Source organism: Carettochelys insculpta, chromosome 19, assembly GCF_033958435.1.
Source record: "Carettochelys insculpta isolate YL-2023 chromosome 19, ASM3395843v1, whole genome shotgun sequence".
Lineage (NCBI taxonomy): Eukaryota > Metazoa > Chordata > Testudines > Carettochelyidae > Carettochelys > Carettochelys insculpta.
The window spans coordinates 23,059,581-23,076,950 of record NC_134155.1 but is presented as its reverse complement, the minus strand read 5'-3'; the positions used below and the strand labels follow the sequence as shown (position 1 = coordinate 23,076,950).

The 17,370-nt window shown below is 48.7% G+C and overlaps 1 protein-coding gene across 4 annotated transcripts in view; it reads right to left on the bottom strand.

Moving 5' to 3' along the window:
- The window catches only part of DTX2 (deltex E3 ubiquitin ligase 2), a 64,488-nt gene that overhangs the window by 39,311 nt on the left and 7,807 nt on the right, over window positions 1-17,370 (bottom strand). For all 4 annotated transcript variants that reach the window (XM_075013805.1, XM_075013806.1, XM_075013807.1 and 1 more), the window contains exons 2-3: window positions 14,776-15,165; window positions 9,519-10,113 (exon numbers count right to left, since the gene is read on the bottom strand). In XM_075013805.1, coding sequence (XP_074869906.1) covers window positions 9,519-10,113; window positions 14,776-15,082 — 902 coding nt within the window. In that variant the 5' untranslated portion in view covers window positions 15,083-15,165. The remainder of the gene's footprint in view (window positions 1-9,518; window positions 10,114-14,775; window positions 15,166-17,370) is intronic.

Sequence of the window (17,370 nt, the reverse complement as noted above, 5' to 3'; positions counted from 1 at the left end):
GCTCTCTCAAGCTCTGTGCACTGTAATCTCTAACAGGAGAGTCAACCCACAAGGGGGGTGTCACTGTCTGGGATTTTCACCAGGACCTCCGTTACACATTTTACAGGTGTGCCCAGTTTCTCCTACTCCCTTCCAACTACCCCCCCACATCTTCCCTGGGGTGTTCCATTGTTCCCAGCAGACATCTGATCTCCACAGCCTTTCAAAGGTTTAATGGGCCATAGCTTATTCTGAATGCAGTGAGCACCAGCCTGTCTGCTTCATTCTTTCAGGGGCAGGCCCTCAACTGCCAAGCTGAGAGCTGCTTCCTCTAGTAAACTCACAGCTCCTGGCCCCGCAGGAATAAGGAGCCGAGTCCAAATTTGGTCCCAGAAGCATCGGCCATGGGGGAGAGAAGGGAACAGCTCTTGGGTACTGGGCTCCTTGGGGTGTCTCAAGAGTCAGTCGTGTCCAGTACCAGTAACAAAGCACACTAGTGAGGAGCACTCTGGTCTGAGCATCCCAAGGCTCTTGAAATGGGAGAACGAGGAGACTGCAGAGCAGATGGAGTTGGTTTCTAAGTCAGTGTTTCCAAACTGGGCTAACTGGCTGTGTGTTTAGTACAGGAATCAGTAGCTGATCAGATACATGATGGGGGCTGTATTCTGCCAGTGGAATGTCGGGCTTCTGAAGACACAGCTCCATAGAAGTAGCGGAAATGAGGAGCGTGATCTGTTACTGAGGACCACGATCACTTACTCCCCCTCTTTGATTTCACTGCAGCCCTCAGCCTGCAAAGAGTTCACATCATCCTACTGCTAATAATTGTGTCTCAGGTAAGGTCTGTCTCCAGGTGACCTCTGCAGTAACTATCTGTGCATTTCTACAGCCTCCTTCCACAAGGATCAGTACCTGCTGTGCAAATTTTAACAAACAAATGCACCAGTGAAACACAGCCACCTCTGGGGAGGAAACCCAGGAGCCAGCTAAGCCAATAGTCTAGACCACCAGGCAGTAGTTTGGAAAGAAAAGAGGAATTTTGGAGGGGAAGAATATTTGCTCTTATGCAAAATGACTGAGATATTTAATGTTCAAACAGGACTTCATTTGTAAAGATCTCAGCAGAATGTAAAATACAATACAGCAATATTAGAAATCAAAGCAAATGTTTCTTTTTAAATCAGGACACTAAAGCTCAAAATAATTAAACATTTAAATCCCATCTACTTTTACAATACAAAGCGCTTTAATTGTCCAAGCTGAGCTAGTGTAAAAACACAAACAAAGATTGAACCGTCATAATCTAGAGGACTTTTAAACTAGCACACTCAAGTTCACCTTTGGAGTCTCTCACACACACACACACTTTCCAATGTGTGGGTTATTACAGTGAAACACAGATCACTCTGTGAATGTGCACACCATTTTACAAACACACAGTCTGCTCAGGCATTCATGTCACATGAAACAAAACAAGCAGTCCTGTAGCACCTTAAAGACTAACATGTTTATTCGGTAATGAGCTTTTGTGGGAAAGACCCACTTCTTCAGATTCTGGAACAGAAGTGAGAGGACCCAGCTCAATATAAAAATTTAAATGAAGGCAGGGCCCCTCAAATGAGTAATAGTTTACACAATCAGGCCCACACATGTATCACATATCCTGCCCAAAAAAAACTTTGCTAACACGCCTACCGGCAGTTTAAAACCTCAGCAGGGATTTGTCGTCATTGGAAATCAAACAAAAACAGGCACAAAAATCATTTCCCTTATGCCTAGTTTTGGTAATTCCTATTTAAAATGCAACTCTATGAGACAATGATATTTAGTGGTTTTCAATCATAAACCTCCAAGCATTCTGCAAAGCAAGGACAATATTAACCCCAACTGAAAACTGAGGCACAATGTAGCAAGGTGATTTCCCAAGGCCACACAAACTCAACAGCAGAACTTAAGAAAGATCCAAAGTCTCTAGATTCCCAACTCAGGCTACATTTATACTGCAAGATAAATTCAGATTTATGACATTTGAATTTGTAACGCCAGGTTTTATAAATTTGAATTTGAGTATCCTCACTCTCCACAAATTCGAATTCGTGCTGCTATGCTAAACCACCAAAGATCGACTGTTGCACCAGTGCATTGTGGGAACCTATCCCACAGTTCCCTCAGCCCTGTAGCATTCTGGGTTTTTTCACTGGTGCAGTATGGGGAAAAAAAGGCCCTGCAAGTCCCTTGGGGCCTCTCTCCAGTGCATGGGGGCAGCCTCTGACTGTGGGGGCCAGCCCCCCGGTGCTGGATATCACAAGCTGTAATCTGTTCTTGTTAGCGAGATTGGGCAGCATCCTAGAATACTCGAGGAGCTCATAGAGGAGGGAGCCAAGCTACTAACTATCTTCTTTGAAAAGTCTTTTCCCCTGGCAACAGCCAGCCCCCGAAATCTTTGCCGTGGGAGAGAGATTTACCCCCTTTGACAACCAGCCCCAAAATGTTTGCTGCGGTGGGGAGACTCCCCTCACCCCCACGCCAGTCCACAGCCAGCCCCTGAAATCTTTGCCATAGAGGGGAGAGCATCGGAGATGAAACCAGTCAGAACGGACAACTGTGGGGCATTGTGGGATACATGTGGGACTCCTCTGGAGGCTAATAAAACCAGCTTAAATTGAAGCTTTTTCCACACTACCATTAATCCAAATGCTTACATTCAAACTTCCCATTAATCCGACTCAGGCTGTTGGAGTAAGAATATCAACTGTAGCATAACAGCATAACCAATATGGTTTCTCTAGCTATATTGAGAGGCCTATAGCTTGTCTGCAGCCAGATTAAACAGAAGCAGCCACGAACTGTGAAGCTACAGGTCACGTACTCACATTCCATCTACATTTCAGTACAATAGTATCACATCAGGCTGTTAAGAAGAAGACCACATTCTAATGCTGCCCATTGTTAAACAGGTCTCAAAATGGGTAAAGAAAACTTAACAGCACTTCGTCTCGCAGGCAATGACTTATCAATAGCTGAGGTTGTGGAATCACCATTCTCTGATAATTGCCTTTGCTTTTCTACTGTTTTTTGTATAATCTCTGTCTGGGTTGTAATTGCTCCCGCCTGCTATGTAATTAATTTTGTTAGGTGTAAATCAGTTAAGGTGGTGGCTTATGATTGGTTAGGCAATTCTGTTACAGTAGGTTATGATTGGTTAGTAAAATTATACTAAAATAATTGGTCAAAGAACAGCCAAGCAGGACTCAAGTTTCACTACTTAAACTGGGGTCCAAGAAGGGGGAGGGGGGCAGGGAAGAAAAGAACAGAACATCAAGCAGAAGATGAAAGAAGGAACACCTTAAGGAGGACTCACCCGCCCAGGACCCTGAGGTGCAGCAACCAGCATCCAGAGAAGTAACAGAGAGGGAGTTGTGGTAGTCTATATACTATCAAAACAAAAAAGCAGTCAAGTAGCACTTTAAAGACTAACAAAATAATTTATTAGGTGAGCTTTCGTGGGACAGACCCACTTCTTCAGACCGCGGTCTGAAGAAGTGGGTCTGTCCCACGAAAGCTCACCTAATAAATTATTTTGTTAGTCTTTAAAGTGCTACTTGACTGCTTTTTTGTTTTGACAGCACCCAGAGCGTGACTGTTCCAACAGTGGAAGCCAGCCTGCCTGATCAGGATTGGTGAGCATGACACTGTGGGCGTGGCCACATTTGGCCAAAACTTCGAAATGGCCATGCTAATGGCCATTTTGAAGATTACTAACGAGGCGCTGAATTCGCCTCATTAGCATTAGGACACTTGGAAAGCGCTGCTTTCAAACTTGTGCGGCTACACAGGAGTCCTTTTCGAAAGGACCCTTATTCCTCTCAGCTGAGGGGTGTAGATCACACCTTGAGCCCTAAGGATTGGGTAGAGGTGTGTATGTCCCTGAGTGTGGAAGGGATGAGAAATTTGTGCGGGTAACAGTAACACCCCCTAAACTTAAAATAATGGTATTTGAGGTGTGAACAGTCACAGTTTAAAATCAAGCTAAGTGCCTTAAAGCTGAATTTATGCTGTAGTGTAGACATGCCCTACTCCCAAACCAACTCCTCCTATTCTGCTGGGAGCAGAGGAGGTGCAGAGAGAAGTAAGGAGGCACCCAGGGAGCCAAAGAGATCTGAGCGATTGCCCGTTTCCCCCGCAGCAGTGATCCTCAGAGGGCAGACTGCTCCTTTCAAGTGTCTGAAACTGACCAATCAGGCCAAGCAGGTTTCTGGTTCATTTAGCAGCTGGCAAAAGGTGTGGGGAGTTTGAGAACAACAGGAAGTCCTGTGGCACCTTATAGACTAACAGATATTTTGGAGCATGAGCTTTCGTGGGCAAAGACCCACTTCATCAGATGCATGGGTGGGGGGGGCGGGTTTCAGAGGGGTATTTAAAGAGGGGCTCCCAGTAAAAGGGAGGGCCAGAGCTGACAAGGTCTATTCAGCAACGTGGAAATGGCCCATCATCACTGGCATGTATCAAAAGAGTTAAAAACAAGTCAGATCAGACAGGGGTATATTACCCATTGTCAGAGTCTAATGGGGAGATCTTAACATCCAGGGCAGAGAAGCTGCTTTTGTAAGGTGTGAGCCACTCCCAGTCTCTGGCAGTTGGAGCTTGAGGGTAACAACCTTGCCTAGCAACTGAGGTAGTCCTTGCAGCAATGCATATACACTGCGCCCTTTGTACAGTTTACACTTCTGTTCTCACATATAGATAAATGACAACTTGTAGGAGGCAAACCGAATTCACAGGCCGTGGGACAATGCCCAGAGCAGCTGAACCGGTGAGCAGCAGCTTAATTTCTGAACCAGTTTTCAGCAATCACTACCCGCCATTATTTTGAGATCTCTATTCAACCATCCTCTCCCTTCCTGGGGGAGTGCACACGACACCCCACTACTTCCCAGCACGAGGCCCAGCCAACTGATGAAGAGTAGGACAGAGAAAATTCAGCTCTTCAGAAAGCGCAGGGAAGCTAGAACAATTCCAAGAGCAAAACAGCTGGGAAACCAGCCTGCTGACTACCTAATGCTTTCCAATGGCCATGAAATCTCTCAATCCTGTTTTGCTCCACAGCAAGACTGCTCAGCAGCAGCTTCCTCTAGGAGTATTAATTACACCTCAGGCTTTACAGAACCATTATTTGGTGATCAACTGAGCTCTGCAGTTCGATGCCCTGATCACTTTAGCTGGCGTTTTCCTTTCAACTCAACTGAGCATCAGGAATAGCTTTGTGTAGCAAATAAGAGAATCATTCCCACTCACACCACCTCCCTATGTGGTCTGTAGTTTGAGAGGAGGAAAGAGGTTATTTGTTGATGGGTGGTGGATCTGAAGTATCATGAAAGCACGTAAACTGGGCTGTCCCAAGGGGAGGGGACTGGGGCATCCGCCCATTGTCCCACATGCAAGGCCCGAGGAAGCTCCCCTCCCGCTGGCCTCACCCCTTACTCTTTCCAGTGGAGAAGATCCCCAGCTGCTGCTGCCGCCACCTGTCTGCACCACCCATGCCCTGTCCCTGGTAATCCTCATCCTCCCATCCATAGGATGGGTGGGGCAGCCACCGTAGGGTTCCCAAAAATGTGGGGTCTGAGATGGTAGCCCCACCTCACCCCATGGATGGGACAGCTCTTCACTCAAGCTGCATACAAGAGCTACAGCAGTCAGAAGACTTCAATTTCATTTCCAACACAGATGGCGGTTCATTTCCAATACAGATGGTCTGTATTGGAAATGAAATTGATCTGAAGAAGTGGGTCTGTCCCACGAAAGCTCATCACCAAATAAATCATCTTTAAAGTGCTGTATTTCTGCTGCTTTGTTTTGCTGGAGTACAGGCTAACACGGCCATCTCTAAGTATCTGACAGTTAAGTGTCTGTCTCTGTTGGGGGAATAAAGAGCAAATCATTGGAATGCTCCTGTTCTGCCCTGCACTAGGAACCCAGAGGCAGGCAGACGGCTGCTGTAGCAGGGATGGAAACACGCTGCTGTGCTGCGTCGACATTTCGCAACACAGAGTGCTCACAGGGCTACTCATGGTGCCAGTCCCAGCAGCTACAGCGATGGTGGGAGAACAGGAGGGAATTTCAATTTCATTTCCAATACAGATGGCGATTCATTTCCAATACAGATGGTCTGCATTGGAAATGAAATTGATCTGAAGTGGGTCTGTCCCACGAAAGCTCATCACCGAATAAATCATTTTGTTAGTCTTTCAGGTGCTACACTTCTGCTGCTTTGTTTTGTCAGATACTTGCCACTGTCAGAACTTTGCAAGGGGAGGCATATGTGCTCTCAGGGGAGCAGGGCCCAGGCCGGGCATTGTGGGACACTGGCAGAAGCCAGTTCTGTTGACAAAACAAAACAGCAGCGTCTGCACTGACTCTTTGTCAGCGATAAATGGAGGGGAAAAAGAAGAAAAAAAAAAGTCTCTTGTAGGGGTGGAAGATTTTCGTTGCCAAAACTGGGCGTTTTCCCCAACAAAAGTCACATGCGGCGTGTCTGCCCTCACGGTTCTGAGAGACCAAACTTGGTAGCGTAGATAAGGCCTCGGCAGACACTTCTGCTGCGGGCTGGAGGGAGGAGGTGAATGAGACACAGCACCTGGTTTCCATGTCCCACTGACACCCAGAGAGAAAGCAAGCTGGAGAACAGGCCTGAGTGGCACATACTGGCTTGGTAGTTTACAGAGACTCATCCGGGCAGGTGCACAACTGGGGTTTCCTGCCTTCCTTAACAAATAAGCAGGAGCGCGTGCACTCGGCTGCCTTGCTTTCCAGGAAAGGGGGCATGAACACGGCCAGCTGAACCACTCCAAGAATTGTGGCCCCACAACACAGGAGTGGGACGGCTCTTATAAAGCAGACCAATGAAATGACAGGTAAAATCTCCTGCACCCACGTACAACAGTCTCCTGCCACAACTTGGCTGCAACACATTTTGAAACACTTATCTTGCAGCACAGGCAGGAACCAGGCACGTCCCTGCATGGTTTCTTTTGCTCTTTCCTGAACTATGCTACTGTCTAGCAGGCCCAGCTCAGAGCACACTTACACCAGAAGATAAAATGGGACAGTCAAATGAGCAGTAGTTGTAACACAATCAGACTTCTCCAACGGGTAGGACTGGGCAAGCAGAATCAAGGGAGGCCATGTCCCTTGATAGGACATGGGATCAGGTACAGCGCTCCCAAAGACATTTTGAAGCTGCCCATCAGAAAGGTGAGAAAACAGAAGCCCCAAGCAGCCTTCCTGAGACAAGCCTCTGACCATGCTTTTTAAAAACAAACAACCCACCCCGCACCATGGTTCTGCTCTACTTCCAGTCCTGCCATGCCTGACAGACATTGCTCAGGGCATCGGAGCACATGGAGAACAAACTGCTTCGCTGATTATCCAGCCATATCTCAGCAGTCATCCTTTTTAAGCCCAGAGGCTCTGTGAAATATAATGGGTCAAGTTCCTTGGTTCCATCACTGGCTGACATGAGAAACACAAGTGATTAACATGGCTCAGCACCTTCCCAGGTGAACAGCACACGAAAGGCAACACTGGATGTGGGTTTTTATTTTACTTTGTTTTAATTCTTTGTGAGGATTAACAAATCCAGGAAGCTCTTCGGACCTAAAAACCTGAGCTTTTTGCCCTCCTTATCTTTAGCTTAGGACTATTAAGGAGGGCTTTCCTGGATGACTTACTGGAGATCTCAGACAAACTGTGAGCATTTGGGGCCTTTTACTGAAGGGACGGGGTCTGAATGTGACTATTTTACAACTTTTTCAGGGGTGACTTCTGTGTTAACACCTCTAACTCACTTTTAAACTACCTAAATAAAGCCAGAGAGGTAGCCGAGTTAGTCTGTATCTTCAAAAACAACAAGAAGCCCTGTGGCACCTTACACACTAAGATATTTTGGAGGATAACCTTTCATGAGCAAAGAAGCGGGTCTTTAGCCACGAAAGCTGATGCTCCAAAATATCTGTTGGTCTGTAAGGTGCCACGGGACTTCTTGTTTCTAAATAAAGCCCTGTCCTCTCCATTAACCCTCTTCCTTCCTGGAACCTGCCATGTCAGAACCCTATCAAGTTCTCCGGAGGCCCACTGAGATGTGTAGAGATCTAGCCTGGATTTCTAATGTGAAACAACAAGCTGGGAAGGGGGACACAGTAGCTGCCTTCCAGACCACCTTTATCCATCACAGTGCAGCCAGACAGCATAAACTCACTGTTTTCCTTTCCTTTAACACAGCCATTCACCGTTATCTGGCCTGGATTCAGATACCTGGTACACAGTGAATGAAAATTCTAGCACATGGTTTCCCAAACTGGGGGGCATGCCCAGGGGAGTGTGCAGAAATTCCCGGGGGGCAATAGGGAACCCAGCCCCTCCACCCATCATTTTCCCCCATCCAAAGAAAGAGCCGGCCTTCGTTTCTGGCTCTCAGCCCCTGCCATTTTACATGAGTGACCCAGTGCAGCCACTATAAAAAGCAGGCAGCTGGCGAAGACCCACGTACAAAGGTGAGCGAGTGTGGTTGGTGGGGAAAGGGGGAGTTAGATAGGGGCCTGGAGTGCCTGGCTTGGGTAAGTGGGATGGGGTAGAAATGGGATCTGGTGGTGCCTGACTTTGTGGGAGGGGAGGAGCTCAGGCCGGTGGCTCGCGGGGCTCGGCCGGCTGGTCAGCTTGCAGACTCATCTTGGGTGGCTGGCCATGGCATTGCACGGCTTGGGCTGGCGGGTGGCTAGCTGGCCCCAGCATCGCAGGGCTCAGGCGGCTTGGGCTGATGGTCAGGTGGCTGGTCCCGGTAGCATGGGGCTCAGGTGGCTCGGGCTGGCAGGTGGCCCCAGTAGCACAGGGCTTGGGTGGGCAGCTCAGGTGGCTGGCCCGCAGCTGAGGCGGGCAGCAGGTGCGTCTGGCAGCGCAGATCTCAGACGGGCAGGGAGCCAGTGCGGGCAGTTCTTGCAGCTGGCACAGGGCTCAAGCAGCTAGTCAGCTGGGGCTGCACCAGGCACCCACAAAGGGGCCAATAAAAACTAATTGTGTTTATTATTAATTTTAAATGACATTTTTATATCAAGTTTGTGTGTTTATTTTAAATTACAAATGGAACGTTTTGTTAAAGGGGGTTGGATGATGGTAAAGAAGAGGTTGGGAGCATAAGGGTTTCTCAAAAATCAAAAGGGGGGCGTGATGCCAAAAAGTTTGGGAACCACTGATCTAGTGGGTTAGACTGGGAGGGGTGCAAAGTGAGGGGCTGGGCTCCCTTGGGGGAGGCATGAAATTTCATAAAGGAGGCACAGCATGATTGGCTGCTGGGTCTCAGGCTTGCACATGTCTACAGGGGGCTTTTTATATGAGCAGAACTGAAATTTCCATTGGTTTGGACTACATGACACAGCTTGGGGGTCGGGGGAGGCTGCTAAGTGCCGGGATGGAAAGTGGAGCCTGACATAAGTTTGCTCACCCCGGGTTTGGCCACGCTCGGTCTTAAATGCAATCAGTTTACGTACCTGACTCCATTAGACGCCGACGCTCCGGGGCTTGGGCCTCCGGCTCCTGCAGACTGAGGCAGTGCCCATGCACTCTGTGTATTGAGCCTTGGTGCTGACCTTGCTCCAGACAAGGCTAGCTTGTTATAGGGCACAAAGCCGATACCGGAAGAGCTTAGTGCAGCTGTCCTACTGGAAACCTGCGCTACAGAGGATGAACCGGGGAGGTTTACCAAGGAGTGCCGATAGCGCGTGGTGATCGGGCCAGTTGCATTATTCAATAAGCACTGTTGACAAGAACAAGCCACTGCCATGTGATGGGGGCCTGTGTCTGTAGTCACTGGATAGGGAGTGTCCAAGCGCCTCTGAATGCTTCGTCGGAACCTGGAGGTCTTGTTGATCTGAACCAGAGATAGAAAATCAATGTCGTAGTTGTAGCCTAATGCAGTCAGGTCTACGTGCTGAAGACCATTGGTGAAGGCTTGCTCCAGGAACACACAGACTTTCATCTCATATGGAGACCACCCTCCTTCATCATTCTGCCACTCCCACACGATGCCCTGCCCAGCCGCAGAGTCTTGAGAAAAGAGGTGTCTGCGGACGGACCGCATGGTTCCTGGTTCAAGAGAAAAACATTGCACATCCGTAAAAACCAGGCAAAACCACGGCAACACAGTAACTATGGAGAAATGGCACCGTAGGGCGAGATGATTGAAAGCCCTTCTGAGAGTCAAGCATCCAGCTCCCTTTCACTTCCCATGGAGATCCTTAGCACACTATAGGAAAGGGCTAGTGGAACTAAAGTGACCAACTAAAGGGCCAGCCACCCATGTCTGATCGCTTAACAAGAGTGGGTCTTTCAGAGGTTGAACAGTCCTGGGAGATGCTTTGAAATAGCCCCTTGCTAGGTACTGCATCCACATACACAGGTTTGCAGAACAGACAGCAAGTGTGAAGGAAAGGCCGAGGCACACTTGGGAAGTCTAAGAAGAGCAGCTGCTCATATAAAGGGAAGGGGACCAGAGCCACAGTGCAGTTGCTGGTTCCAGGGCCACCACACCAGCAGCAGGAGCTAAAGCCTGCTCACATTTCAAAAGCTCTAAGACTCATTCTCAGAAGTGACTTAAGCATATCACCGCCTCAGTCCCAGTGCCCTTCAAGGTCTCGACATGCCTAAGTCACTTGGGAAAGCGGAAATCAGAGCCTAAGTCAATTAGACATATTTGAACATTTTAGTTTCATGGGAACTCCCTGGAGTCAGCCTCTTCCTACACTGCTCCTGGGCTTCTCTGTGGGTTTGGTTTGGATTGGTTTGTGTTTCTTAATCATATTCTGCACTCTGAGTACAGCACTGAGACTGGTGTTGGGCTGTATGGATCTGACTTTCAGGTGACTAACTTCAGGACTCTTTGTGTAGCGCTGCAGATGTGACGACTCACTCCAGAAACTGGATCAGGAGGGTCTCATGAACTTCAATCCCAATGGATAAGAGGCTGAGAATTCCTTCAAAGTAAAAGAGCCAGAAGGAAGGGACAAGACAGGTCAAGGAACGTCCCTAGCAAGAGAAGGCTGAAGCAAAGGCTTACGTATGTAAGTGCAGGATTGCCTTTGGGTTCTACATTAAACTAAAGGAAGCAGTTATGAAGTACAATCTATTGTGCGTGCTGCAGTGAGAGTGGGGTGGGGACTTCCCTGATTTACAAGAACCTGTCATTTGTGGGTACCTATGTGCTTTGCAAACATCAAACCTCATGACCCTGCGAGGTGCACAATTTATGATGGGAAGTATCAGAGGGGTAGCTGGGTTACTCTGCATCTTAAAAACAACAAGAAGTCCTGTGACACCTTATAGACTAACAGATAATTTGGAGCATCAGCTTTTGTGGGCAAAGACCTGCTTCGTGCATCTGACGAAGTGGGTCATGGCGCATGAAAGCTTTCGAAGCGCTGCGGCTGGCGGCATGTTAATGAGGTGCTGAATATGCATTTCAGCGCCTCATTAGTATTCGTTGATTTAGCCATTAGCATGGCCATTTTGAAGTTTTTAGTAAGCGTAGACACAGCTCTAGTAAATTATTTTGTTAGTCTTTAAAGGGCTACATGACTGCTTTTTTGTTTTGATAGAATACAGACTAACACGGCTATCTCTCTGTCATGATTCCTTTAAAGTACTCTTAACATGACCTTAGGATCTCATCTGATTACTGCTCTGTGCTCCTCCATTATGTTGCTCTGGGGGCTTAGAAAGTTACAGATTATTGCTCCAGGTGAGAGCAGCAAGTGACCATGGTTTACTTTGCTGTACTACCAGAGCACTGACGCTGTAACTAGCAAGCAACATGGCAAAAACAGACACATGACCAAAGCTACTGAAAGCATAAGAGTTAGAGTAACTTCCCCTGAGCTACTCTGAGATCCAGGCTGAACCCTTATAACTCGAACCTTTTGAGTTAGATTCTCAGCTGGTGTAACATCAAGCAAGCTAGGCTGATGCTCTTGGATGGGAAATCAGTATGTGCCCAAAAGCAAGTTGTAGGAATGCCACTCCCACCTCGCTTCTCCCTGAAAATGAAGTGGAGAGGAGGTGTTATCGTGTAGCACCCCTGAATCCTCAGCATAAAGGGCAAGACACCCAGGTGAATGAATGCGTGGCGAGGCACAGGGATGAGACCACAGCCTCCAGATGGAGTAAAGCCAAAGGTTTATGAGAAGCAAAGCGAATTCCCCCGACAGCTGACGCAGCTCCTCCGACAGTCTGGAATGTGGACGATGGGGGAAAGGGGATGGTGGCAGACGTGCTCAGCTGGGGTTAACATTCAAAGCCAGCAGAGAGACACTGCTGTCCTTGCTGACCGCAGGAGATATGCAGCGCAAGCATGGAACCGCAGCACACACTAACCAGCTGTGGGAAGAGATGGCTTTTGGAAATCAACATGCCACATTCGGTGGTGCCCCCCCGCAGGAAAGCCAGCAAGCAGGGCCGTGGGCATTAATCCCTGGCCACACAGAGCGCGGTTGCTTTGGGACTGTTCCTGAAGCTGGCCTGTACTCACACCTCGCTGCGCTGCTTTGCTTCTGCAGCTGTCACTCCCTTTCTGTGGCAATGCTCAACCTGTTAACACTGGCTTCCTGTTATTCTTCCTAGCTTCCTTTGATAAGCCTACTTGTCTGTCTAATAGCAGCAGGGAAAATGCAATGGCCTCTTTTTTGCTCTGTTTAAATTTTCATGGGAATGTTTCCTGCAGCTTTTATTTCATCTCTAGGGCATTACAAAGGACAGCTGGGTGATCATTTACAGAACGACCATGGCTAAAGGCAGGGAACCTTACTCAAAGAGGTGGTGCTTTGAATATAACTGCACCACAAAAAGGGGAGAGCAGGGACAAGAGCCTTTTAAAGGATCGTACTGAAATGCAAACAGAACAGGTGGCTTCATGAGGTGAGCAATACATCTGAAATCCCTAAGGTCTCTGAAGCAACCAATCCAAATCCCAGCCAGGCCAGCTGGCTCCACGATCCTGTCAAGATCAAGATTTATTTATTGAGCCCCATGAATTCACAGGGCACAGACTTCCAGAAAAAATTTTCAGAATGGAGTCAGCAGCCCTGACGTTGAAGAAGCCGTCCTACGTTTCATGGAAGTAGAGGTCTGACCTCAGTACCCTTTGCCAAAAGGTTCACTCCTTCAGCCTGTCTGCTACCTTCGCTCCACCCCAAAGCAGGCCCAGCATGGATACGGTTTGTGAAGCACTGCAGAATCTTTTACAACGAAAAGTGAGGTTTATTAGCGATGTAAAATCCTGTTTAATTAGTGAATTGGTTAAGCATTAAGTTTGACCGATTAAACGGCAGGGAGGGAGGCCTGGGGCTGCACAAGTGCACAGCTGACAGGGAACACGGTCCTGCACCCCAGCTGCTCACAGGGGTCCACCCACACTAAGAACCAGATCCACCGCTGAGACTAAGCCCATCACACTGAAAAGACTCAATTATTCTGCCATAGCCCTTGTCAGAAAAGGACCCATTTCTGAGTGTACATGGAGGCCTAGAGAGAGGAGACCACTGGCTACTGGGAAGAGCAAATCCTGAGAGAGTCAGGACTCCTGAGTTCTAGTCACAGCTTGGTCACTGCCCCTTTCCGTCCTGGAGGCTGCTTGGTGATCTCCACAGCAGTTTTCAGAGAATGATGAGTCCATCACATCATGGCTGCTGGGTGCCTAAAGAACATTCAAAGCTACTGGTGCTGAGCCAGGGACAGACCTTCGAGGCAGACATTCGCAAACACACACTTCCTTCTGATAGTCAAACCTGGGACGCCTTCCTAGCCTCGTCTCAAAGCTCTAGTTACTTTCCTGAGCGTGCCCAGTTGTGTGCTACTCATGCTGACTAACGTTAGAGCTGGGAAACAGTAATATAAGCCGAGAACAAGACCAAGAAGGCCGTGCCCATCCTTGGACTGTCTCCACATCTTACACTTAGGCATCATCTTATCCCTCATGTTCTGAGAATACGGCTGACTTAACGTATTCAAGAAATCTGAACACTTCTGTCCTTCGCTAAAGCCTTCAAGTGAACCAAGCCTGGTCACACCATGGGAGGCAGGCCTTAGCTCCATTTTACAGCTGGGAAAACTGCGGCATGGATAGGTTTGTGCTTACAAAAGTGGACACTGATGTTGAGTGTGTACTCTGAAATTTTCCAGAACATGAGCACACAAAACCCACAACCAAATCATAGGACAGGCACTCAGTCCTTCAGAGAGGTGGGGAAAGAGTCAGCCCTTTGGTGAGAAAAGTGATAATTCAGATTTAATGCACAGCAAACTGTTGTCCTGAGGAAACTTGGGTGGTGCAAGCAGCTGGGGGCAAGGGCAGGAACAGAACCATGACCTCCTGGCTGATAATCCTGTGCCTTGTCCACAAAAGCCAATCTCACTCGTCCTGCGAAGAAACAAAGTGGGACAAGAAAAGCAATCTGAAGGGGCAATGCCCTAGCACTGCCCTATGTCATTCTGTGGGTTCTGCAGGCATTAGCTCGGCAGCTGCCACAGGGCATCGGGCCAAGCCAGATCAGCTGGTGCTGTAGCTGAGGGGGAGGGAATCAAACATGAGCATGTTATCCAAAAAGGCCTTTGCACGAAACTCCTCTGAACGGGCGTGCACAGGAATGGGGGCGGGAACAGGGAATACAGTTCTACGGCCCCGGTCGAACACTTGCAGTTGCAAGCATGTGAGTGATCCCAGAGGAGCTTTAAGCACCCAGGGAAGTGGTTTCTTACCTGTGTCCTGTCGGAACTGCATCAGGCTTGGTATGTCAATCACGTAAGGGGCAAGCATGGCATCGGCCTGCCCCAGCGGGATACTGCTGCTGGAAAGCCCAGCTCCAGATCGCCTCCCCTTCTGCGGAGGGGCCTCAAGAGCCTGTTCAATGTAGCTGCACACGCTCCCTCTGTACGGCCTCCACCTGCCAAACTCGTCCTGCCATTCCCACACGGCCACCGCGGGCAGGGCGGCATGCCCTGGCACTGAACTGGGGAGCCCAGACGCTCCGGCAGAACCGCTTCCAGCACCCATCGCTGCTGCCATTTTCCAAGGCGGGGCAGGGAGCCGAGTCTGAGCACGTCGTTCACCCACCTTTAAACCATCCTCTTCAAGGGTGTACGTCAAGCCTGAAAAGAGAGAGAGACAAATCACACGGAGTTCAGAGTGACAGCCCTGAGCTAACAGCAGGTAGGCGGCAAAGTCTACGAACCAAGGGGAAACGCACGTGTTTTTCACTGAAAGATGACTGGGAGCAATTCAAGGGCAGTGGCAAGGCAAAAGCTAGTCAGTTTCACAGCCAGCAGGTAAACTGTAGTTTGGGGGCACAGCCCATGCTGGAATCCTGCTGCCCACATGGGGGTGGGGGATTGCAATTAAACCCACAGGGTAAGCTGTTCGGAGCGGAGGCTTTCGCTGTTCTAGCCCAAGCACATTATGCGAAAGCTGAGAAGCCATCCAACATGTGGCATTACAGGTACCTGTCATTTCCAGTATCATTCACTATATGTATTTCAGTAGAGGCCCTGATCTGGGACCATCCCTCTGAACCAGGCTCTGCACACACACAATGCAGTCATCACCCTTTCCCACACGCTGCAAAGGGGCAACCGTTGTATCCCACTGTATGCTGACAGTCTTCTAAGATGACACCAGCTCTGGGGAGCTCAAGAAGTGGGCACAATCTGCCAGCGGGAAGGTTTCTTCCATCACAATCAGAGGCATGATTCTCCTGAGGCAGGTAGCAGCAGAGCCTCCCTTGGAGCCCACTGCCTCTGCAGAGAATGATGGGCCTTAAGGATGTAAGGCAGCTCACGCTCTTATGGGTAACACACCCCCACCCCACAGGGGTGGCTCGTATGGGCTGTTATTTCCAACTCATCCATATGGAAGCAAACAGAGACACCCAGATGGCTGTGTTCACAAGAGAAGAGCAATGTGCTAAAAAAAAAAACCAACATGGCAGCATAGCTAATGACTCATCCACTTCAGTTCTACCGAACACTCCCCGTGCTTATGAGCCTCTGGCAGAGAATGTCACTCCCCCAGATCATTTGATTTAAAAAAGTCGACATTTGCTGCTGTCACTTAAAGCCTCCCTGTGCCCCAGGGATGTGTTTTTACAGCTTGGAATTACACATCACTTCAACAAACTCCAGGTGCAAAATCTCAACACCTGCCTGGTGCATTATTTTTACACTGAGATTCACACACTGTCACCACCAGCAATGCTGAGCTGAGCTGAGCTTACATCATCAGACCAGAGCTCTGCTGCAGAGTTTTCTATCCCCTTGGTGCCCAATGCATGGGGAACTCTGCTTCCCACTGGGAGAAGGGATGCCAATGGATAAAGGGCTTCTTGCTTTCCCAATACATGGCAGCCTGGACAACATCAGCAAAGCAGGCCGTCTGGGGACGCACTCTGTTTTGGTGGGATCACAAAATTGGTTTATTCTCGTAAAATGCAGTGGCAGCAAAAAAGAAAAAAAAGACTGCAGCAGAAATAGCTCTCCTAGCACTTTCACCGTATATGGTAGCTTTGCCAGAAAGCCCTACAGCCTCAAAACCCAGGTGGGTGTAGACATCTTCTTTATCTACTATACAATGAAATCCTGGGTCATGATTGCTGAAAAGAATCACGTAACTGCCTACTCAAACAACAAGCAGTGCCGTAGGACCTCAGAAGTGGGTCGTTACTCACGAAAGCTCATGACTTAATATATTTGTTAGTCTTTAGGGTGCAACAGGACTGCTTATTACAGTAAACCCCAGAAATACGCAGCTTCGCGTTGTGCGTAACTTGCTTTACCGTGAGTTGAGCACAAGTTGAAGATGCTCTGCGGCTGTCAGCATGCTTAGCTGCCCACAGCTGCAGGGAGCTAGGCAGGCTAAGATCCCCTTCTCCTTGCCTTCCCGCAGTGGCAGACTGTCCGCCTGAGAGTCACATAACTGGGGGAAGGCAGGGAGAAGCAGCCAGGAAACTGACCAGCACAGATGGGCTGGTCAGTTTCCCAGGTCTGCAGGGGGCAGGGAGATCAGAAGCAAGGGGCAGTCTGGTTCCCGGCTCCACACCCCAACTTGCATGAAAATTTGAATTACATGGGGGTTGCATACCCCCGCATAACTTGGAGTTTTACTGTGTTTGTGAAGCTACAGACTAACACGGCTACCCTCTAACTGTCTACTGTTTACCTCCTTGCAGGTCAACAATTCTTAATGATACAGAATAGCAGTCACCAACCAGCACCGATATACAAATCAGGATATCCTGACTGGCTGCAAATGAATTGCATAAACAAATTCATTTCCCATTAGGTAGCTAATATTGTTTCCTG